The 25,537-nt window shown below is 44.4% G+C and overlaps 1 protein-coding gene across 2 annotated transcripts in view; it reads left to right on the plus strand.

The window, feature by feature from the left end:
* The window catches only part of LOC121282102 (gamma-aminobutyric acid receptor subunit gamma-4-like), an 885,955-nt gene that overhangs the window by 383,079 nt on the left and 477,339 nt on the right, over nucleotides 1-25,537 (plus strand). For both annotated transcript variants that reach the window (XM_041195567.1, XM_041195568.1), the window contains exon 7: nucleotides 17,985-18,137. In XM_041195567.1, coding sequence (XP_041051501.1) covers nucleotides 17,985-18,137 — 153 coding nt within the window. The remainder of the gene's footprint in view (nucleotides 1-17,984; nucleotides 18,138-25,537) is intronic.

Here is a 25,537-nt window from a genome sequence, read left to right on the forward strand (position 1 = left end):
TAGTGTGCTCAGGGTTAGTGTTTGCATGTCAGGATCAGTGTGCTCAGGGTTTGTGTTTACCTCTCAGGGTCAGTGTGTGCAGGGTTTATGTTTACCCGTCAGGATCAGTTCGCTTACATTGGTGTTTACCTGTCAGTATCTGTGTTCTCAGGGTTATTGTATATCTGTCAGGATCAGTGTGCTCAGGAGTAGTGTTTAACTGACAGTATCATTGTGCTCAGGTTTAGCGTTTTCCTGTCAGGGCCAGTGTGCTCAGTGTTAGTGTTTACCTGTCTGAATCAGCATGCTCAATGTTAAGTGTTTACCTGTCAGGATTAGTGTGCTCAGGATTAGTGGTTACCTGTCAGGGTCAGTGTGCTCAGGGTTAGTGTTTACCTGTCAGCTTCAGTGTGCTCAGAGCTAGTATTTACCTGTCAGGATCAGTGTGCTCAGGGACAGTATTTACCTTTCTGGATCAGTCTGCTCAGGTTTACTGTTTACCTGTCAGGATCAGTGCACTCATGTTTTGTGTTTACCTGTCAGGGTCTGAGTGCGCAGGGTTTGTGTTTACCTGTCACGATCGATGTGCTCAGTGTTCGTGTTTACCTGTCAGGATCAGTGTGCTCAGGTTTAGTGTATACCTTTCAGGATCATTGGGCTCAGGGTTAGCTTTTACCTGTCAGGGTCAGTGTGCTCAGGGTTAGTGTTTAATTGTGAGGATCAGTGTGCTCATCGTTAGTGTTTACCCATAAGGATCAGTCTGCCCAGGGTTAGTGTTTACCTGTCAGTATCAGTCTGCCCAGGGTTCGTGTTTACCTGTCAGGATCAATGTGCTCAGTTTTAGTGTTTTCCTGTCAGAGCCAGTGTGCTCAGGGTTAGTCTTTACTTGTCAGAATCAGTGTGCTCCGCGTTAGTGTTTACCTGTTTGGAACAGTGTGCTCAATGTTAGTGTTTACCTGTCTGGAACAGTGTGCTCAGGGTTAGTGTTTATCTGTCACATCAGTGCACTCATGGTTCGTGCTAAGCTGTCAGCGTCAGAGTGCACAGGGCTTGTGTTCACCTGTCATGATTGATGTACTCAGGGTTAGTGTTTACTTGTCAGGATCAGTGTGCTCAGTGTTAGTGGATACCTGTCAGGATCATTGTGCTCAGGATCAGTGTTTACTTGTCAGGAGCAGTTTGCTCAGGGTTAGTGTATGCCTGTCCAGGTCAGTGTGCTCAAGGTTAATGTGTACCTTTCAGATTCAGTGCGCTCATGATAAGTGTTCACCTGTCTGGATCACTGCGATCAGGGTTTGTATTTACCTGTCAGGTCCAGTGTGCTCAGTGTTAGTGTTTACCTGTCAGGTCCAGTGTGCTCAGGGTTAGTGTTTACCTGTCAGGATCAGTGTGCTCAGTGTTATCGTATACTTGCCAGGGTTAGTGCTCTCATGGTTAGTCTTTACCTGTCAGGATCAGTGAGCTCAGGTTAGTATTTTCCTGTCAGGCCAGTTTGCTCAGGGTTAGTGTTTACCTGTCAAGATCAGTGTGCTCTAGGTTAGTGTGTTTGGAATAGTGTGCTCAGTGTTAGTGTTTACATGTCAGGGTAATTGTGTGAGGGGTTTGTGTTTACCTGTAAGGATCAGTTCGCTTATGTTAGTGTTTACCTGTCAGGATCTGTGTTCTCAGTGTAATTGTATATTTGTCAGGATCAATGCGCTCAGGATTAGTGTTTACCTGACAGTATCAGTGCACTCAGGTTTAGCGTTTTCCTGTCAGGGCCAGTGTGCTCAGTGTTAAGTGTTTACCTGTCAGGATTAGTTTGCTCAGGATTAGTGTTTACCTGTCAGGATCAGCGTGCTCAGAGCTAGTGTTTACCTGTCAGGATCAGTGTCTCAGTTTTAGTGTTATCCTGTCCTGATCAGTGTGCTCAGGTTTACTGTTTTCCTGTCATGGTCAGGGTGCTCAGGGTTAGTATTTACCTGTCTGGATCATTGTGTTCAGTGTACGTGTTACCTGTCAGCTTCATTGTGCTCAGGGTTAGTGTTTACCAGTCAGGATCAGTGTGCTCAGGGACAGTTTTTACCTTTCTGGATCAGTCTGCTCAGGGTTAATGTTTACCTCTCAGGATCAGTGCACTCATGGTTCGTGTTTACCTGTCGGTGTCTGAGTGCGCAGGCTTTGTGTTTATCTGTCACAATCGATGTGGTCAGGGTTCGTGTTTACTTGTCAGGATCAGTGTGCTCAGTTTTAGGGCACACATGTCATTCTCAGTGCACTCAGGATTAGTGTTTACTTGTCAGGACCTGTGTGCTCAGGGCTAGCGTATACCTGTCAGGATCAGTGAGCTCAGGGTTAGTGTTTACCAGTCAGTGTCATTGTGCTCCGGGTTAGTGTTTACTTGTCAGGATCTGTGTGCTCAGGATTAGCGTATACCTGTCAGGATCAGTGAGCTCAGAGCTCGTGTTTACCTGTCAGGATCAGTGTGCTTAGTTTTAGTGTTAACCTGTCCTGATCAGTGTGCTCAGGTTTACTGTTTAAATGTCAGGTTCAGTGTGCTCAGGGTTAGTGTTTACCTATCAGGATCAGTATGCTTTGGGACAGTTTTTACCTTTCTTGATCAGTCTGCTCAGGGTTAGTGTTTACCTGTCAGGATCAGTTTGCCCAGGGTTAGTGTTTACTTGTCAGGATCTGTGTGCTCATTGTTAGTGTATACCTGTCAGGATCATTGTGCTCAGGGTCAGTGTTTACTTGTCAAGAACAGTGTGCTTAGGGTTAGTGTATACCTGTCCGGTTCAGCGCGCTCAGGGTTAGTGTTTACCTGTCAATATTAGCGTGCTCAGGATTAGTGTTTCACTTTCAGGATCAGTGTGCTTAGGGTTAGTGTTAACCTGTCAGGATCAGTGTGCTCAGAGCTAGTGTTTATCTGTCAGGATCATTGTGTTCAGGGTTAGTGTTAACCTGTCCTGATCAGTGTGCTCAGGTTTAGTGTTTACCTGTCAGGGTCAGTGTGCTTAGAGCTAGTTTTATCCTGTGAGGATGAGTGTGCTGGGGACAGTTTTTACCTTTCTGGATCAGTCTGCCTGGGGTTAGTGTTTACCTGTCAGGATCAGTGCATTCATGGTTCGTGTTTTCCTGTCAGGTTCAAAGTGCGCAGGGTTTGTGTTTACCTGTCACGATCGATGTGCTCAGGGTTTGTGTTTACTTGTCAGGATCAGTGTGCTCAGGTTTAGTGTATACAAGTCATTGTCAGTACGCTTAGGGTTAGTGTTTACTTGTCAGGATCAGTGTACTCAGTGTTAGTGTGTGAATCATTGTGCTCAGGTTCAGTGATTACTTTTCAGGATCAGTCTTCCCAGGGTTCGTGTTTCCCTGTCAGGATCAGTGTACTCAGGGTTAGTGTTTACCTGTCAGGATCTGTGTGCTCAGGGTTAGCGTATACCTGTCAGGATCAGTGAGCTCAGAGCTCGTGTTTACCTGTCAGGATCAGTGTGCTTAGTTTTAGTGTTAACCTGTCCTGATCAGTGTGCTCAGGTTTACTGTTTAAATGTCAGGGTCAGTGTGCTCAGGGTTAGTGTTTACCTATCAGGATCAGTGTGCTCTGGGACAGTTTTTACCTGTCAGGATCAGTCTGCCCAGGGTTAGTGTTTACCTGTCAGGATCAGTCTGCCCAGGGTTAGTGTTTACCTGTCAGGATTAGTCTGCTCAGGTTTAGTGTATACATGTCATTGTCATTGCACTCAGGGTTCGTGTTTACTTGTCAGGATCAGTGTGCTCAGGTTTAGTGTATACATGTCATTGTCATTGCGCTCAGGGTTAGTGTTTACTTGTCAGGATCAGTCTGCTCAGTGTTAGTGTATACCTGTCTAAATCATTGTGCTCAGGGTCAGTGCTTACTATTCAGGAACAGTGTGCTCAGGGTTAGTGTATACCTGTCAGGGTCAGTGCGCTCAGGTTTAGTGTATACCTGTCTGGGTCAGTGCGCTCATCGTTCGTGTTTACTTGTCAGGATCAGTGTGCTTAGGGTTAGTGTATACGTGTCCGGTTCAGCACGCTCAGGGTTAGTGTTTACCTCTCGGTCAGTGTGTGCAGTGTTAGTGTTTACTTTTCAGTATCAGTGCGCTCAGGTTTAGTGTTTCCCTGCCAGCGTCAGCGTGCTCAATGTTAAGTGTTTACCAGTCAAGATTAGCGTGCTCAGGATTAGTGTTTCACTTTCAGGATCAGTCTGCTTAGGGTTAGTGTTAACCTGTCAGGATCAGTGTGCTCAGAGCTAGTGTTTACCTGTCAGGTAACCTAGAGATAAAAACAAAAAAACTGCGGTTGCTGGAAATCCAAAACAAGAACAGAATTACCTGGAAAAACTCAGCAGGTCTGGCAGCTTCGGCGGAGAAGAAAAGAGTTGACGTTTCGAGTCCTCATGACCCTTCGACAGAATTTGAGTTCAAGTCCAAGAAAGAGTTGAAATATAAGCTGGTTTAAGGTGTGTGTGTGGGGGGGCGGAGAGATAGAGAGAGAGAGGAGGGGGGGGTGTGGTTGTAGGGACAAACAAGCAGTGATAGAAGCAGATCATCAAAAGATGTCAACGGTAATAGTACAATAGAACACATAGGTGTTAAAGTTAAAGTTGGTGATATTATCTAAACGAATGTGCTAATTAAGAATGGATGGTAGGGCACTCAAGGTATAGCTCTAGTGGGGGTTTTTTTTTAAATTTTTTTTTTAATAATGGAAATAGGTGGGAAAAGGAAAATCTTTATAATTTATTGGAAAAAAAAGGAAGGGGGAAACAGAAAGGGGGTGGGGAGGGGGAGGGAGCTCACGACCTAAAGTTGTTGAATTCAATATTCAGTCCGGAAGGCTGTAAAGTCCCTAGTCGGAAGATGAGGTGTTGTTCCTCCAGTTTGCGTTGGGCTTCACTGGAACAATGCAGCAAGCCAAGGACAGACATGTGGGCAAGAGAGCAGAGTGGAGTGTTGAAATGGCAAGCGACAGGGAGGTTTGGGTCATTCTTGCGGACAGACCGCAGGTGTTCTGCAAAGCGGTCGCCCAGTTTACGTTTGGTCTCTCCAATGTAGAGGAGACCACATTGGGAGCAACGAATGCAGTAGACTAAGTTGGGGGAAATGCAAGTGAAATGCTGCTTCACTTGAAAGGAGTGTTTGGGTCCTTGGACGGTGAGGAGAGAGGAAGTGAAGGGGCAGGTGTTGCATCTTTTGCGTGAGCATGTGGTGGTGCCATAGGAGGGGGTTGAGGAGTAGGGGGTGATGGAGGAGTGAACCAGGGTGTCCTCTATATTGAAGAGACCAAACGTAAACTGGGCGACCGCTTTGCAGAACACCTGTGGTCTGTCTGCAAGAATGACCCAAACCTCCCTGTCGCTTGCCATTTTAACACTCCACCCTGCTCTCTTGCCCACATGTCTGTCCTTGGCTTGCTGCATTGTTCCAGTGAAGCCCAACGCAAACTGGAGGAACAACACCTCATCTTCCGACTAGGGACTTTACAGCCTTCCGGACTGAATATTGAATTCAACAACTTTAGGTCGTGAGCTCCCTCCCCCTCCCCACCCCCTTTCTGTTTCCCCCTTCCTTTTTTTTCCAATAAATTATAAAGATTTTCCTTTTCCCACCTATTTCCATTATTAAAAAAAAATAAAAAAAAACCCCCACTAGAGCTATACCTTGAGTGCCCTACCATCCATTCTTAATTAGCACATTCGTTTAGATAATATCACCAACTTTTAACTTTAACACCAATGTGTTCTATTGTACTATTGTCGTTGACATCTTTTGATGATCTGCTTCTATCACTGCTTGTTTGTCCCTACAACCACACCCCACCCTCCTCTCTCTCTCTCTATCTCTCCGCCCCCCCACACACACACCTTAAACCAGCTTATATTTCAACTCTTTCTTGGACTCGAACTCAAGTTCTGTCGAAGGGTCATGAGGACTCGAAACGTCAACTCTTTTCTTCTCCGCCGATGCTGCCAGACCTGCTGAGTTTTTCCAGGTAATTCTGTTTTTGTTTTAGTGTTAACCTGTCCTGATCAGTGTGCTCAGGTTTAGTGTTTACCTGTCAGGGTCAGTGTGCTCAGGTTTAATGTTTATCTGTCAGGGTCAGTGTGTTCAAAGTACGTGTTACCTGTCAGCTTCAGTGTGCTCAGGGTTAATGTTAACCTGTCAGGATCAGTGTGCTCTGGGACAGTTTTTAACTTGCTGGATCAGTCTGCTCAGGGTTAGTGTTTACCTTTCAGGATCAGTGTGCTCATGGTTCGTGTTTACCTGTCAGGGTCAGTATGCACAGGGTTTGTGTTTATCTGTCAAAATCGATGCGCTCAGTGTTCGTGTTTACTTGTCAGGGTCAGTGTGGTCACGTTTAGTATATACCTTTCAGGATCATTGGGCTCAGGGTTAGTTTATACCTGTCATGGTCAGTGTGCTCAGGGTTAGTGTTTACTTGGGAGGATCAGTGTGCTCAGGGTTATTGTTTACCTATTAGGATCAGTGTGTTCAGCGTTAGTGTTTACCTGTCAGGATCAGTCTGCCTAGGGTTAGTGTTTACCTGTCAGTATCAGTGTGCTCAGGTTTAGTGGTTTCCTGTCAGGGCCAGTGTGCTCAGGGTTAGTCTTTACTTGTCAGAATCAGTGTGCTCTGCGTTAGTGTTTACCTGTCTGGAACAGTGTACTCAGGGTTAGTGTTTAACGGTCACATCAGTGCACTCAGAGTTCGTGTTTACCTGTCAGGGTCAGAGTGCGCAGTGTTTGTGTTCACTTGTCGCGATCGATCTGCTCAGTGTTCGTGTTTACTTGTCAGGATCAGTATGCTCAGGTTTAGTGTATACATATCAGTGTCAGTGTGCTCAGTGTTAGTGTGTACCTGTCAGGATTATTGTGCTCAGAGTCAGTGTTTACTTGTCAGGATCAGTGCGCTCAGGGTTAGTGTTTTCCTGTCAGAATCAGTGTGCTCAGGGTTAATGTATACCTCTTAGGGTCAGTGTGTTCAGGATTAGTGTTTACCTGTCAGTGTCAGTGTGTTCAGTGTACGTGTTACCTGTCAGCTTCAATGTGATCAGGGTTAATATATACCTCTCAGGGTCAGTGCACTCATGGTTAGTGTTTACCTGTCTGGATCAGTGCGATCAGGGTTTGTATTTCCCTGTCAGGATCAGTGTGCTCAGTGTTATTGTATACTTGTCAGGTTCAGTACGCTCATGGTTGGTATTTTCCTGTTAAGGCTAGTGTGCTCAGGGTTAGTGTTTATCTGTGAAGATCAATGTGCTCCGGGTTAGTGTTTACCTGTCTGGAATTATGGGCTCAGGGTTAGTATTTACATGTCAGGATCAGTGTGCTCAGGTCAGTGTTTACCTCTTGGGGTCAGTGTGTGCAGGGTTTGTGTTTACCTGTCGGGATCCGTTTGCTTTGTTTAGTGTTTACCTGTCAGGATCTGTGTTTTCAGGGTTATTGTATATCTGTCAGGATCGGTGCACTCAGGATTAGTGTTTACCTGACAGTACCAGTGCGCTCAGGTTTAGCGTTTACCTGTCAGGGCCAGTGTGCTCAGTGTTAGTGTTTACCTGTCTGAATCAGCGTGCTCAACGTTAAGTGTTTACCTGTCAGGATTAGTGTGCTCATGATTAGTGTTTCACTGTCAGGATCAGTGTGCTCAGAGCTAGTGTTAACCTGTGACGATGAGTGTGCTCAGGGACAGTTTTTACCTTTCTGGATCAGTCTGCCCGGGGTTAGTGTTTACCTGTCAGGATCAGTGCGTTCATGGTTCGTGTTTTCCTGTCGGGTTCAAAGTGCGCAGGGTTTGTGTTTACCTGTCACGATCGATGTGCTCAGGGTTTGTGTTTACTTGTCAGGATCAGTGTGCTCAGGTTTAGTGTATACATGTCATTGTCAGTGCGCTTAGGGTTAGTGTTTACTTGTCGGGATCAGTGTGCTCAGTGTTAGTGTATACCTGTGTGAATTATTGTGCTCAGGGTCAGTGTTTACTCTTCAGGATTCATGTTTCAGGATTCCCAGGGTTCATGTTTCCCTGTCCGGATCAGTGTACTCAGGGTTAGTGTTTACCTGTCAGGATCAGTGTGTTCAGTGTATGTGTTTACCTGCCAGGATCAGTGTGCTTACGTTTAGTGTTTACCTGTCAGGATCAATGTGCTGAGGGACAGTTTTTACCTTTCTGTTTCAGTCTACCCAGGGTTAGTGTTAACTAGTCAGGATCAGTGCGCTCATGGTTTGTGTTTACCTGTCAGCGTCAGAGTGCACAGGGTTTGTGTTTCCCTGTCATGATCGATGTGCTCAGGGTTTGTGTTTACTTGTCAGAATCAGTGTGCTCAGGTTTAGTGTATACCTGTCAGGATCAGTAGGCTCAGGGTTAGCCAACTCCAGCAGGATGCCACTACCAAACACATCTTCCCTTTACCCCCACTGTCAGCATTCTGTAGGGATCGTTCCCTCCGGGACACCCTGGTCCACTCCTCCATCACCCCCTACTCCCCAACCCCCATCTATGGCACCACCCCATGCCCACGCAAAAGATGTAACACCTGCCCCTTCACTTCCTCTCTCCTCACCATCCAAGGGCCCAAACACTCCTTTCAAGTAAAGCAACATTTCACTTGCATTTCCCCCAACTTAGTCTACTGCATTCGTTGCTCCCAATGCGGTCTCCTCTACATTGGAGAGACCAAAAGTAAATTGGGCAACCGCTTTGCAGAACACCTGCGGTCTGTCCGCAAGAATGACCCAAACCTCCCTGTCGCTTGCCATTTTAACAATCCACTCTGCTCTCTTGCCCACATGTCTGTCCTTGGCTTGCTGCATTGTTCCAGTGAAGCCCAACGCAAACTGGAGGAACAACACCTCAGCTTCCGACTAGGCACTTTACAGCCTTCCGCACTGACTATTGAATTCAACAACTTTAGGTCTTGACCTCCCCCCTCCATCCCCACCCCCTTTCTGTTTCTTCCCCCTTCCTTTTGTTTTTTTCCAATAAATTAAATAGATTTTTCTTTTTCCCACCTATTTCCATTATTTTAAAATATTTTTAAATCTTTTATGCTCCCCCCATCCCCACTAGAGCTATACTTTGAGTGCCCTACCATCCATTCTTAATTAGCACATTCATTTAGATAGTATCACCAACTTCGACACCTATGTGTTCTTTTGTTCTGCTGTCTGTGACATCTTTTGATGATCTGCTTCTATCACTGCTTTTGCCTACAACCACACCACCCCCCTCCACTTCTCTCCCCCCCCCCCCCCCCCCCCCCCCCCCACCTTAAACCAGCTCATATTTCACCCCTTCCTGGGATTCACCAAGTTCTGTCGAAGGGTCATGAGGACTCGAAACGTCAACTCTTCTCTTCTCCGCCGATGCTGCCAGACCTGCTGAGTTTTTCCAGGTAATTCTGTTTCTGTTTTGGCTCAGGGTTAGTGTTTACTTGTCAGGATCTGTGTGCTCAGGGTTAGCGTATACCTGTCAGGATCAGTGAGCTCGGGGTTTTTGTTTACCTTTTAGGATCAGTGTGTTCAGCGTTATTGTTTACCTGTCAGGATCAGGCTGCCCAGGGTTAGTGTTTACCTGTCAGGTTCAGTGTGCTCAATGTTAGTGTTTAACTATCAGTAACAGTGCGCTCAGGGTTTTTGTTTACCTATTAGGATCTGTGTGTTCAGTTTACGTGTTGAACAAATTCAACAGGAACCACAGGTTCAGCAATGGTTACAGCCGGAACATCATTTTGTCCCTTTTTCTTTAATGAACCACATGCTTATGGGTGATCTGTCCCTGCACTTCCACGTGATCCTGTCACAGAGCTTACTTTACCAGGTAATTATTTCGGTCCTCCACTGAAATTCCTTACATATACTGCTTCCCCAGTAGTAAATTGTCTCTCATGACTGCACATCTTGAGTAGCTTTTTGTTTCCCTTTACTTTTCTCCACCTTCCCCTCCAATTTGGAAAGTCTGAGGCTTAGTCTTAATTGAAGGCAGAGCCTCATCAGCCATTCTGCAAGTGTTGCACCTATTGTAGTGTGGGGGATCGTTCTGTAGTGAAATTAAAAATGAGCAAGTTTAGTTTCCACCTGTTAACTTTTTCATTCCCACCTTAAAAGTTTGTACAGCTCTTTCTGCCAGTCTGTTAAATGGCGGATAGTTTGGTGCAATCTTCACGTGGTTGATACCATTTAAGCTGACAAATCTTTTAAACTCAGCGCTATTAAACGCAGTACCATTATCTGAGATGATCACTTCTGCCAATCCATGGATAGAAAAGCTTTGACGCCTGATGTTGGTGACTTAACCTCATAAACATCTAACCACTAGGAATGAGCATCTATAATCAGTAGAAACATGGGAACAAGTATAGACCGTTATAATCTATGTGTAGTCTCACCCAGGGCCTACCAGGCCACTCCCAAAGGTGTAATGGGACTGCCACTGGCAACTTCTGTAGCTGTTGACATTGCACGCAGTGTTTAACCACCTTCTCAATATCGCCATCCATCCCCAGCCACCAAAGATAACTTTGCGATATCATCTTCGTACTAGAGATTCCCGGATGGTCACTGTGTAACTCTACTAAGAGTGGCTCACTTCCTTGTGAAGGAACTACTATTTGTTCACCCCATAATAGAATACCATCTTGACTGCTCATCTCATGTCTTTGTTTGAAAAATGGCTTCAATTCATCAGGGACTGGTTCCTGGGATCAACCATGAAACATGAGACAGGACTGGATCACGATTCTTCCAGTTTCTTATGTTTCTGGCACAGACTGGTGAGGAATACAGGAAATTCATCATTAATGTGAGCTCTTGGGCAATTGAGACATGGTCATTGTTCTCTTGCAAAGGAAGGTGGCTTAGGGCATCAGTATTGGCTATATGCATCTCTGGCCTATGCACAAAAGTGTATTCATATGCCGCTAAATTTAGGGTGGGTCCATCTTTGTATTTGTGCAAAAGCTATGGGAGGGATAGCCTTTTCATCGCTGAACAGACCCAAAAATGGTTTGTGGTCTGATATTATCATGAAGTGTCACCAATGCGTGTAATGGAGGAATTTTTTTGCACCAAAAATAATCGACAAACCTTCTTTTCGATTTGAGAATATCATTTTCAGCTACATTAAGCATCCTAGATACAGAGCCTATCGGCCTCTCTGCATCATCGTCCATCTTGTGAGATAATATCCCACTCCATAAGGGGATGAATTGCAGGTTAGCACCAATTCCTTTGTCAGGTTGTAGTGCACTATGTTATGACAGCGCCGATGGTAAATGCTGAGTTGTTCAAATTCCAGAGGAAAACTTGAAACAACTGCCACAACTTGTTTTGCAGTTTGTATAAATTTCGAGATGCATGCCTTGCATTCAGTAGTAATAGGACAAGTAAGTCTTATAGATATTTTACAAAACTAGATTAAACATTTATTAATAAGAGAAATAATTTTAAACGCATACATTGATCTACAAATAACTACTATGATAACTTCTAAATCCCCCACTGACTCCCAGTTACACTTTTGTTAAGACAACAGTAAGACACACAGACGTTAAAAGACCCGGGTAAGGTGACACACAAAACCCTGGACCAGTCAAATTCAAAGTGAGTTTTCTTATCTTCAGTCCTTTGGAGACAGCAGCTTGAGGCATAGATGCTGAAAGCTTTTCACACTTGTTAGATCTTAAAAATGCCCACCCTTACACACAGCTTCACTCCTTTATACATATTTTCCCCCTTGAATGCAAATTCCCATTGTTTCACTATGTCTTTAGACCTTAGTTTTCTGATAATAAAAATCTCTCATTGCACCAAGCTTTACCAGTAATCTTTGGATAAAATAAACACACTGTTTCTAAATTTCACCTGGCTAGGAAATACATTTAATCTCTCCTTTGAAAATAATCTAGTCTGGTTTATTTAAAAAAGTGAATGTTCTTTTATACCTAATATTCTAAACTTTCCCCATGTTTACCATCTTTACATCAAAGCCTTCAGACCAGCTGCCTTCAATCCAATTAAGTTTCTCTCTCTCTCAAACACACACACACACACACACAAACAGATACCACTATTTTACAATAACTTCCAATAACATTATGAGAATTATTATATCTTCCTGACAACTAACCAATTTGAAGAGTGCAAGAGCTGTTTGACTTTCATGAAGGCTTCACCCTGGGGTGACTTCCAAGCCCAACATTGGTTTCTCTTTAGCAGTGAATGTAGAGGGGCTAGAAGCAATGATAAATTTAGTGGAAGTCGGCCATAATAATTTATCATCTCAAAAAATGATTTAAGATCAGAGACGTTCTTAGCTGTGGGTGCCTCTCTGATAGCTTTAATCTTCTCTTCAACAGGGTGTAACGCTTAGGCATCTATCCAGAGGCCCAAAAATGACTTAGTTTGCTTGAGACGTATCTTCTTTAGGCGTACTCCAGCTTCTAAAAATCATTTGAGGACGTCCTCCAGATCAGCCAAGTGTTCCGTTTCCATGAGTCCAGTTATTAGTATATCGACTAGATTTTCTTTGTTTTGTATTCATTCATGGGATGTGGGCTTCGCTGGTTGGGCCAGCATTTATTGCCCATCCCTAATTGCCCTTGAGAAGGTGGTGGTGAGTTGCCTTCTTGAACCGCTGCAGTCCGTGTGGTGTAGGTACACCCACAGTGCTGTTAGGAAGGGAGTTCCAGGATTTTGACCCAGCGACAGTGAAGGAACAGCGATATATTTCCAAGTCAGGACGCTGAGTGGCTTGGAGGGGAATTTCCAGGTGGTGGTGTTCCCATGTGTCTGCTGTCCTTGTCCTTCTAGTTGGTAGTGGTTGTAGGTTTAAAAGGTGCTGTCGAAGGAGCCTTGGTGAATTCCTGCAGTGCATCCTGTAGATGGTACACACTGCTGCTACTGTGCATTGGTGGTAGAGGGAGTGAATGTTTGTGGATGTGGTGCCAATCAAGCGGGCTGCTTTTTCCTGAAAGGTGTCAAGCTTCTTGAGTGTTGTGGGAGCTGCACTCATCCAGGCAAGTGGACAGTATTCCATCACACTCCTGACTTGTGCCTTGTAGATGGTGGATAGGCTTTGGGGAGTCAGGAGGTAAGTTACTCATTGCATGATTCCTAGCCTCTGACATGCTCTTGTAGCCATAGTATTTATATGGCTAGTCCAGTTCAGTTTTTGGTCAATGTAATCCCAATGATGTTGATAATGGGGGATTCAGTGATGGTAATGCCATTGAACGTCACGGGACGATGGTTAGATTCTCTCTTGTTGGAGATGGTCATTGCCTGACACTTGTGTGGCATGAATGTTACTTGCCACTTGTCAGCCCAAGCCTGGATATTGTCCAGGTCTTGCTGCATTTGGACATGGACTGCTTCAGAACCTAAGGAGTTACAAATGGTGCTGAATATTGTGCAATCACCAGTGAACACCCCCACTTCTGACCATATGATGGAAGGAATGTCATTGATGAAGCAGCTGGAGATGGTTGGGCCTAGGACACAACCCTCAGCAACTCCTGCAGTGATGTCCTGGGGCTGAGATGACTGACCTCTCACAACCACAACTAGCTTCCTTTGTGCTTGGCATGACTCCAACCAGCATAGAGTTTTCCCCCTGATTCCCATTGACTCCAGTTTTGCTCGGGCTCCTTGAAGCCACGATATGTCAAATGCTGCCTTGATAACAAGGTCAATTACTCTCACTGCACCTCGGGATTTGAGCTCTTTTTTCTATGTTTGAACCAAGGTTGTAATGAGGTCAGTAGCTGAGTGGCCCTGGTGGAACCCAAACTGGACATCAGTGAGCAGATTAGTGCTAAGCAAGTATTATTTGATAGCATTGTTGATCACCCCTTCCATTACTTTACTGACGTTCAAGAGTAGACTGATGGGACAGTAATTGACTGGATTGGATTTGTCCTGCTTTTTGCGTACAGGACATCTTTGAACAATTATCCACACAGCCGGTTAGATGTCATTGTTGTAGCTGTACTGGAACAGCTTGGCTAAGGGCACAGCCAGTTCTGGAGGTCAGGTCTTCAGTATTATTGCCGGAATATTACCAGTGCCCATAGCCTTTGCAGCAACCTTCAGCTGTTTCATGTAGAGTGAATTGAGTTGACTGAAGACTGGCATCTGTGATGCTGGGGACCTCTGGAGGAGACATGAGGTGGATCATCCACTAGGCACTTCTGGCTGAAGATTGTTGTAAATGCTTCAGCCTTAGCTTTTGCACTGATGTGCTGGGCTCGTCCATTAGTGAAGATGGGGAGTTGTTTAATTGTCCACCACCATTCACGACTGGATATAGCAGGACTGCAGAGCTTAGATCTGATCCATCCATTGGTTGTGGGATCGCTTAGCTCTGTCTATCACTTGCTGCTTATGCTGCTTGGCACACAAATAGACCTGTGTTATAGCTTCACCAGGTTAACACCTCATTTTTAGGTATGCCTAGTGCTGCACCTGTCATGCCCTCCTGCACTCTTCATTGAACCAGAGTTGATCCCCTGACTTGATGGTAATGATAGAGTGGGGGATATGCTGGGCCATGAGGTTACAGATTGTGTTCGAGTACAATTCTGCTGCTGATGATGGCCCACACTGCCTCATGGATGCCCAGTTTTGAGTTGCTAGATCTGTTTGAAATCTATCCCATTAGGCACAGTGGTAGTGCCACACAACATGATGGAGGGTATCCTCAATGTGAAGGCGGGACTTCGTCTCCACAGTGACTGTGCGGTGGTCACTCCTACCTATACTATCATGAACAGATGCATCTGCGGCGGGTAGATTGGTGAGGATGAGGTCAAGTATGTTTTTCTCTCACCACCTGCCGCAGACTCACTCTAACAGCTATGTCATTTAGGACTCGGCCAGTTGTGGTGCTACTGAGCGACTCTTGGTGATGAACATCAAAGTCTCCAGACCCAGAGCACATTCTGCTTCTTCCAAGTGGTGTTCAACATGAAGGAGGACTGATTCATCAGCTGAGGGAAGGTAGTACGTGGTAATTAATAGGATGTTTCCTTGCCATGGTTGACCTGATACCATGAAACTTTAGGAGGTCTGGAGTCACTGTTGAGGACTCCCACCCGTCTGTATACCACTGTGCTGCCACCTCTCCTGGGTCTGTCCTTCCAGTGGGACAGGACATACACAGGGATGGTGATGGTGGTATCTGGGCCATTATCTGTAAGATATGATTCTGCAAGGATGACTATGTCAGGCTGTTGCTTGACTAGTCTGTGAGACAGCTCTCCCAATTTTGGCACTTGTCCTTGTCATTGTCATTGTTGATGCTGGGTGGTCCAACCAGTTTCATTCCTTTTTTGTGACTTTGTAGCAGTTTGTTACAACTGAGTGGCTTGCTAGGCCATTTCAGAGGTAAGGATGACAGATTTCCGACTGGTGGGTTTTTACAATAATTGACAATGATTCTGTGGTCATGGTCATGATTAGACTTTTAGCTCCAGATCTTTTTCTTTAAATTGAATTCAAATTCCACCATCTGCTGTGGCAGAATTCAAACTCAGGTCCCCAGAGCATTACACTGGGTCTCTGGATTACTAGCCCAACAACATTACCACTACACCATTGCCTCCCCAGGTAGACCACAACCTGAGGTAGTGCCTGTAGCAAGCTCTCCATCGTCTTTTGAAAAATGACACAGGCCGAGGAAACACCGAAGGGCAGGTGTGCATATTGATATAACCCTTTGTGGGTAATTATGGTCACAAATTCTTGGGAGGCATCGTCCAGCTCCAGTTGCTGATATACATGACTCTTATCAAGCTTTGTATACATTGTCCCTCCTGCTAATTTGGCATTGAGGTCTTCAACCTTGGGAATAGGGCACTGTTCAGTTTGGCTGTTCCGTTGATTGTTAGTTTATGGTCCCCAGAGATCCGGGTTGTCTGGTCTGGTTTAAGGACAGGGACTATGGGTCTGCCCCACTCTGAGAACTGAACTGCTTTTATGACACCCAGCCTCTCTAGCCGGTTCAACTCAGTGTCAACCTTCTCTCTCAGAGCAAATGGCACCGGTCTTGCTTTCAAGAAATGAGGAGTTGCTTGTGGGTCCACGTAAACCTTGGCCTGTAGGCCTTGGATTTTCCCCTGTTCATCCGGAAGATGGTGCAATTTTTTTTTAGCAGCTTTGGTAGTCCCCCTGCTCGCAACTGGAAGATTTCAGACCAGTTTAATTTAACCTTTCAACTAATCATGCCTGAGAAGGCTTGGCCCTTCACCTTCTACCACCATCACTGCTAATAGTGCTATTTGGTGCCTATAATAAACAGGTACACTGGTAATATCCTTTACTTGGATTTCTTCGCCTGTGTACATTTTCAACTTGGCAGAAGCCTGTTCCAAATTTAATTGATGGGCACTTTTATTTAAGTATATGAAAGTGTGTTCTCCTACCACTAATGTTTACTTCCATTTGTAAGGGTTTCCCATTCACCTTTAAAGAGCCTTATGTTGAATAAGGAATAAATGTCAGAATTGGTTGTTTCTGGTTCTTCCACATTATATACTTCATTTGACTTTGTTTGTTGCCTGCAATGTTCCAATATGCGTCCTCTTTAGTGACAAAAAAAGCACTCCACCTCTTTTATTCAGCAATCTTTAGAAGTATGATTGTTTCCATGTCGATAGCAATTAGTTTTCGAATTTGCAGCTGGGCTGTTTCCTCTAAGTTTTCGATTAGCTTGGTCTATTTCCTGCTTCGCAGGGAGCCCTGGTTTTTTGTGTCACTTTCGGCTGACTGTCCCTGTCCAAGTAGGAAAACGGCGCCATTTTGTGCACCTTGAATTGCTTTTGAATCCCTTCCAGTGCTTTCCATTATTTCTAATGCTTTCGTTAAATCAAAATCCACTTCAGCCAGCAATCTTCGCTGAATAGCATCATCTTGCACACCACAGACCAAACAATCCCTGAGCATATCATTCAGGGTTTTACTGAAATCATAAGATTCTGTTAGTTATTTTAATTTTGCCACACGTGTAGCAAAAGTCTCCCCCGGGGCTCTATTCCATGTATTGAACCTGAACCTCTGTATTGTGACTGAGAGCTTGGGTTGGAAACATCCTTTAATGAGGTTTACTAATTCACTGAAAGTCTTTGAATCTGGGGCACAGGGGCCATCAAGCTTTGAATTAAACTGTAGGTTTTGCTCCCACAAATTACTCAGGCGAATCACTCTCCTCTTTTCCTCCCCTGTGATTTTATTGTCTAGTAAGTAGAGCCCAAGATGTTCTATATCTTGAGGCCAGTCATCTGTGGCTGGCTCAAAGGGATCTATTCTGCCAAACTGTGGCATCTCGGATGAGTATATCTTTCTTTCTTTGTAATTATCTTTGATACTTACAATCGCTGAGTGAGAGACAGCACCGGATCTGATTTATTCTCATCACCAGTTTACTATAGAGTTGATTTTCCAGGCAACTTTTCTTCGTGGAAACATTTAACTTTATTTACAAGACAGCAGCAGCAACTACATGTGTGCATCAAACTCTAAATCTAAAGAACTCCCTCCTAAAGGTTCCCTGCACTACAGACTGATTGGTTTACACAGATCATGTGATCTTACAATATGGGATTATTCTTAAAATTACATTCCTACATTTATTAAAGCTATAATTACTACAACCCCAGAGTCAAGGATGCCAACAATAAGATAGGAGTAGGGAGGTTAAATCAGGAGAATCAGTAGGGTGACATCAGGCTGGGAGTTTGAAAGGCTGTAGTCAGGCTGACAGAGATGGGAAGTTCCAAAGCTCTGAGATCCTGTGAAAGAGCGAGTTCAAATGTGATGGGTCTTCAGGCATCCTGGTCGATTTGGTCTTAAGCAAGAACTTAACCTTGTGAATATTCAAGCTCACAACATGTTCATAATCATGTAGATTATACGTGCTGGTGATATCAGAAATCATGTGGAATGTTTGTCTGATAATCTTAATGCAGAGATGTGAACAAGTTAATTGATCCTCTAACATTCTTGTTTTTTTAAACAGGAGACTACACATTGATGATCGTTTATTTTGATTTAAGTCGAAGAATGGGATATTTTGCTATACAAACCTACATTCCCTGTATACTAACTGTTGTCCTATCATGGGTCTCATTCTGGATCAAGAGAGATTCGACTCCTGCCAGGACCACACTTGGTAAGAATAAGACATTGACAAGGAAATCAGGATTGTAAAGGATGGTTAATGCAGAGGAGGAAACAATGTGAGTGAACAAATAAAAGAGAGAAACCTTTCCTTTAGAAGATGAAATGTGGAGTCAGTAGACATCTGGGATTTTCATTCTGGATAGGTTGGCAACCAGCCCACATTTTTGAGAGTTACTGAAGGTTCTTCGTTGACATCCATTATTCTAATTAGGAATGAAATAAATGTGACAATGGCTTTGATGAAGTGCCAAGTTAGAGGTTGATTGAATGGATTGTGAGGCACACTATTTCTAGAGCTCTTTTGAAGTGCGTTGTATCTTGGCTGAGCAGCATGAATCTCTCTGGAGTTCAATCAGCAAGGATGGAGAGTTTTATTGTCCATCTCTAGTTGCCCTTGAGAAGGTGGTGGTGAGCCGCCTTCTTCAACTGCTGCAGTCCATGTGATGTAGGTACATGCACAGTTCTGTTAGGGAGGGAGTTCAAGGATTTTGACCCAGCGACAGTGAAGGAACAGCAAAATATTTCCAAGTCAGGATGGTGAATGGTTCTGAAGTTGTTCGTGGACCAGTGCTGGAGTAGCTGTTTTTTTTATAATGTATATAACTGACTTCAATATTGGGGTAGAAACAAAACTCTTCAAGTTTGCAGATGATACCAAGCCAGAAGAGACTGGAAGAAACTGGGGACAGATTGATCAAACACAGAAAGACCTGGATAAATGGTGATTTGAGCTGACGAGAGGGCGATGTGGTTAAATGTGGACAGATGGGATTGTGAAAAGATAATAAACAGCGGCAAAGTGAGATAAAGGACACAACACTGGAAATGGATTTGTGGGACTAGACTGGAGGAGAGGAGGTAGTTGGATTTTTGAAATATCGGGGAGCTGAAGGCTATGGGGAACTGGCATGAAACAGAGTTGAGGCCTGGGGCAGATGAGCCTTGATTTTATGGAATGATGGGGCAGGCTGAATGACAGGCTAAATGGCCTACTCCTTCTGCCATTTGTTATGTTCTTATGATAGAGGGAGCCATGAGGGGATGTCTGCAGTAAAGAAATAAATAAAAACTTGGATGTACTAATTGGAGGACTGGAGAACAGGCGTTGGTTTGATTCCAGCTGGAGTTCTAAGCGGCGGTCACACCCCTTAGAATAGGTTCTTCTGTTTTGGTTAGTGGTCAGGGACAGGAAAGTATGACTGTGAGAGAGGCAGGTGAGGGGACCACGAAGTAGAAGCAGGGGAGCTTCTCAGCATTTTCAATTGTCCAACGTATTTGAGCTTCTTGCAGCCTGAACGGACAAAAGTAGGGACTGATGAGTGGATGTGCAAACTGACCATGACACTGGGGTGCAGGAAGTCAGTTAAGTTCAGGAAGTTAATAGGAAAGTGGCTGTGGATGACAATATAGTCAGGGGGATAGACACAGTTCTCTGCAACTGAGCAGGAATCCAGGAGGCTGTGTTCCTTGCCAGGTGCCAGGGACATTTGGGACGTCTGCTCAGGATTGGAGAGGAACTTGCTGTGGGAGGGGGAGGATCCAGTGGTCATGGCCCATGTAGGCGTCAATGACATAGACAGGAGTAGGATAGAGGTTCTGCTTAGGGGGTATGAGCAGCTCAGGACTAAATTAGAAAGCAGAATCCCAAAGGTGATAATCTCTGTATTACTACCTGACCCTTGAGCAAATTGGTAGAGGGTTATTAAAATTAGAGAGTTGAGTGCATGGCTCAGAGGTTGGTGTGGGAGAAATGGGTTTTGATTCTTGGGGCACTGGCACCAGTACTGGGGAAAGTGGGAGCTTTATCGTTGTGAAGGTCTTTACCTGCACCATGCTGGGATGAGACTTCAGGAGAGTTGTACAACTAGGATGGTAGAGAGGGCCATAAGCTAAATATTGAGGCAAGGGATCAAGTGAAGGAAGATGTGATAAATTAAATGGAGAAGACAAGGCAAGAGAGCAAGGTAGGAATAAGGGAGGTGATAGTCAGAACATGGGAGGAAGGGACACTGTACAAACATAAGAGTGAACAGCAGATAAGGTAGAGGTTATAAAAATAGTAAAAGGACAGAACTAAAGGCTCTGGATCTTAATGTTCATAAAACAGATGAATTGAGACCTCAAATAGAAATAAATATGTATTATCTGATACCCATTAAAAAGACATGGCTGCAAGATGACAATGGCTGGGATCTGAATATTCAAGGTACATGATATTTCCAAAGGACTGGAAGCTAGGAAAAGGTGGAGGTGTAGCTCTGTTAATTAAGGATGATTTTAGTACAATAGAATGAGTTGACCTTATATCTAAAGATCAATTTGGGTAGAGATGAGAAATAGTAAAGATAAGAAGTCACTTGGAGTAAATTATAAGCCCCTAACAGTAACCATACTGTAGTATGGGGTATACAGGAAGAAATAATGGGAGCTTGTGACAAAGGTACAGCAATAATCATTGGTGATTTTAATCTACACATAGATTGGACAAATCAAATTGTCAGTGGTAACCTGAAAGATGAGTTCATTAAGTGTTTTTGGGACATTTCTTAGAGCAGCACGTTCAATAGCCAACCAGAGAGCAGGCTATAGTAAATCTGGCAGTGTGCAACAAGACAGGATTAATTAATGATCTAATAGTAAAGGTGCCCCTAGGTAGCAGTGAGCATAGTATGATTGAATTTTACGTTTAATTTGAGGGAGGAAAGAGTGGTCCTAAGACTAGTGTTTTAAACTTAAATAAAGATAATCCTGAGGGTATGAAGACAGAAGGGCTAAAGTGAATGAGAAAATTAAATCAAGGGATAGGTTAGCAGAGATGCAGTGGCAGAGATTTAAGGAGATATTTCATAACACTCAGCAATAATACAAAAAGGACTCCAGGGGAAGGGTGCACCAGGTGTGGCTAACTAAGAAAGCTAAAGATAGTATGAAATTGAAAAACAAAACATACAATTCCACAAAGATTGGCGGCAGGTCAGAAAGTTGGATAGAATATAAAAAACAGCAAAGAATTACTATAAGAATAATAAGGAGAAAGAGATTAGAGTACAAGAGAAAGCTAGCTAGAGATGTAAAATCACGTATTTAAAAAAGAAAAAAGTAACTGAGTATTAGGCCCCTAGAGAGTGAGTCTGGGAATTAATAATGGAAAATAAGGAAATGGCAGATGAACTGAACAGATATTTTGCATCTGCCTTTACTGTAGAGTATATAAATAACATCCCAGAAATAATTGTGAATAGAGAGGTGAAAGGGGAGGAAGAATCTTAAAGCAATTCCAATCGCCAGGGAAAGGGCACTGAGACAATTATTAGATCTAAAAGCTGACAAGTCCCCAGGTCCTGATGGACTTCATCCTAAGGTCTTGAAAGAAGTGGCTGCTGAAACAATAGACATATTGATTTTAATTTTCCAAAATTCCCTAGATTCTGGAGAGGTCCCATCATATTAGAAAATAGCAAATGGAACTCTTCTGTTCAAGATAGGTGGGGGGGGAGACAGAAAGCAGGAAACTAAAACTACACGCCAATTATCCTAACTTCTGTCATGGTGAAAATGCTGGGATCTATTATTAAGGAGGGCATTTAGAAAATCTCATTGCAATCAGACAGAAGCAACATGGTTTTGTGAAAGAAAAATCATGTTTGACTAATTTATTAGAGTTCTTTGAGGAAGTAACAAACAACGTGGATGAAGGGGAACCTCTGGATGTGCTTAGATTTCCAGAAGCCATTTGACAAGGTGCCACATCAAAGGTTACTGCACAAAATAAGAGCTCATGGTGCAGTGGTTAGAATGGAGAGAGGATTGGTTAGATAACAGGAAGCAAGGAGTAGGGATAGATGGGTAATTTTCAGGTTAGCAAACTGTAACCAGTGGAGTGCCACAGGGATCAGTGCTGGGGCCTGAACTATTTACAATGTATATTAATTATTTAGATGAAAGGACCAAATGTATAGTTGCTAAATTTGCTGATGACACAAAGACAGGTGGAAAAGTAAGTTGCCAAGAGGAGTCTACAAAAGTATCTAGATAGGTTAACTGAGTGGGCAAAACATTTGGATTCTGGAGTATAATGTGGGAAAATGTGAACTTGTCCACTTCAGCAGGAAAGATAGAAAAACAGGACATTATTTAAATGGAGAGAGATTGCAGAACTCTAAGGAACAGGGGGATCTGGGTGTCCTGGTACATGAATTGCAAAAGGTTAGTTTGCAGATACAGCAAGTGATTAGGGAGGCAAATGGAATGTTGGCGTTTACATCAAAGGGAATGGAAGATAAAAGTAGGGAGGTCTTGCTACATCTGTACAGGGCGTTAGTGAGATCACATCTGGAGTGCTGTGTACAGCTTTGGTCTCCTTATTAAGAAAGGACATAATTGCATTAGAAGCAGTTCAGAGAAGGTTCACTTGATTCATTCCTGGAATAGGTGGAGGTGGGGCTTATCTTATGCAGAAAGGTTGGACAGGCTTGGCCTGTATCCATTGGAGCTCAGAAGAATGAGCGGTGATTTTACTGAAACTCATAAGATCCTGAGATGATTTGACAGACTGGATGCTGAAAGAATGTTCCCCTTGTGGAAGAGAGAAAAACTAAGGGAAGTAGTTTAAGAATAAGGGATTTCCCATTTAAGACAAAGATGACGAGGTGACAAGAATTTTTCTTTCTTTCAGAGGGCCGTGAATCTTTGGAACGCTCTTCCCCAGAGAGTGATGGTGGCAGGGTCATTTGATATTTTTAAGGGAGAGGTAGATAGATTCCTGACTAACAGGAGTCAAAGGGTTTCAGGGTATGTGAGAAAGTGGCATGGTGGTCACAATCAGATTAGTCATGATCTTACTGAAGGCAGAGCAAGCTTGAGGGGTCGAATGGCCTACTCTTGCTCCTAGTTCATATGTTCATACTGAGTACAATTTTTGCCAACATACTATTGACAAAGACATTTAGGCATTGGGGTGGGTACAGAGAAGGGAAACTATTCATGGCCAGTATTAGACACCTGAAGCTATAGAGTTAGCAGTGGTTCAGTGGGAAGAGTTATCATTTCTGAATCCATAAGTTGTGGATTCAAGCCCCTATTCCAAGAGCAAAATACTGCAGATGCTCGAAACCCGAATTAAAAACAGAAAAGGTGGAAAATCTCAGTACGCCTTGCAGCATCTGTGGAGAGAGAAATAGAGTTAATGTGCGGAATCGCCCCAGATTTGCACTAAGTGCGGTAGCAGGTGGGAAAAATAAGGTTATACCCACCAGCCTCAATGGCGGCTTTTCATGCTATATCATCCCAATCCCACCTTATTAATTATGCATTCCAGGGAAACATGCCATTTTGATGGCAGGCAGGCTCTCATTCGCTCGCCATGCCTTCCGCTCACTGCTTCCTCACACGCCATATTTAAAGTGTAGCCACGCGCACACCTCTCAGTGCTCTCAGGCCAGGTCTGCTGCATGGCCCCAAAAGGCAAGAAGAGCTGCAGCCCCCTGATTCAGTGATGCATCCCTCGGATACAGCCTGCTGCTTTGTCCTCCACCCCAGCTTTGGCCGCACGAGGCCCATCAGTATCACCACTCCGGCTTGGGAGATGGTGGTATAGGTAGTCAGTGCCAACACTGCACAGAAGAGGTTGGCTATCCAATGCATAAAGAGAATGAATGATCCGATCCATGCCACGAGGGTATGGCAACCATCACCCTTAACTCACACACTCACTAGGCCATCACACATTCACTGGCATCTCACTCACAGCCAGCTCAAGGGACATCATCACCCATTCTCACACACACACCATCATGTCTCCACCTGGCATAATCTCCTTTGGAGACTGCCTCCTCGGCCCTCACTATCTTGAGGCCACTTGCACAGATCAACATGTGCCCCCACTAACACCCTGGGATACCCTCCTTCCCCAGTACAGCCCTCACCCTGCAGCCTCTTCCTTTGCCTGAGGCCATTTCTCCCCCTTCCCCAAGCGAGACCGTGCCCGGCAGCCATTGAAAAGCCAGCCCTGCATTATGGCTGATCTGGTAGGTAGAGACCTGCCCATGAGCCCCCCTAACATGATGTGGTTCTGCCTGTGAAGCCTGGCGCTGATGACTGGGAGTGCTGCCCGAAACAAGGTAAGCAAACAAACCTCAAATTCCCGAGTGAAGTGCAGCTCACCAGGTGCACGTCCCTTATGTTCATTTGTGAAACACATTGCACGCCGACATGCTCGGATGATCCAATGTGCGGGGAAGATTTAGGTGAGCTGGGCTTATAATGATACGCAGATATATTACAATGAAGTGTAACGATGTGCGGTGGTGGGAAACGCGGCCTACTATTGATGCATGGAACAGATGGTTGCAACCGTGTTCACAACGTGGAACAAATTTTTGGTTTTCCAGCCATGTTGCCCGTTCATGCTGCCAGCGGGTGCGCAAAATCCCATCCAATGTTTCAAGTCCAATATGACTCTTCATCGAAACTGGGGAGAGGTAGAAGTGTTTTCTTCCAAACCAGTCTTTGAGCCATGCAGTTGACTCTCTAATCTTGGAAAAACTCAGCAGGTCTGGCAGCATCGTCAAACATCAACTCTTTTCTTCTCCGCCGATGCTGCCAGACCTGCTGAGTTTTTTCAGGTAATTCTGTTTTTGTTTTGGATTTCCAGCATCCGCAGTTTTTTTGTTTTGACTCTCTAATCTTATTTACCCTATGCCAATTTGCTCATGGCTCAGGCCATAATCCAGAGATTATTAAATTTGAGGCTCTGCTTGTTAAATTAGCCCTTAACTTCTCCTACTCCCTAAGCAGAGCCTCTTTCCTTACCCTTTCTATGTCATTGGTACCTATATGGACCATGACCACTGAATCCTCCACCTCCCACAACAAGTTCCTGTCCAGTCCTGAGCAGATGTTCCAAACCATGGCACCTGGCAGGCAACACAATCTCCTGGACTTCCGCTCTCGGCTGCAGAGAACTGTGTCGATCCACCTGACTATACTGTTCCCTACAAGCACTACATTCCCCTGCTAGAATGGCTTCCTGCCTCACAGTGCCATGGTCAGTTTGCTCATTTCTACTTCTCTCCAATTCCAAAGAACAGTGATATTGAACTCAAAACATTAACTCTTTTTCTCTCCACAGGCACTACCAGCCCTGCTGAGTTTTTCCAGCATTTTCTGTTTTTATTCCTACTCTAAGAGATGTGAGCACAAATTCTAGATTGGCATGTGAATGCCAAAACTGAGGGCGTTCTGCACCGTTGGAGCTGCCATCTTTCTGATGAGGCATGAAACTGAGGCCCTTTTATTCGGATGTAAACGGTCCCATGGTGTTATTGTTGGAAAAAAGCAGGGGAGTTACCGAGTGCTCTGTCAATATTGATCCCTTAGGGCAGAGCTTCC

The sequence above is a fragment of the Carcharodon carcharias genome, chromosome 9, assembly GCF_017639515.1.
Source record: "Carcharodon carcharias isolate sCarCar2 chromosome 9, sCarCar2.pri, whole genome shotgun sequence".
NCBI classification, from domain to species: Eukaryota; Metazoa; Chordata; class Chondrichthyes; order Lamniformes; family Lamnidae; genus Carcharodon; species Carcharodon carcharias.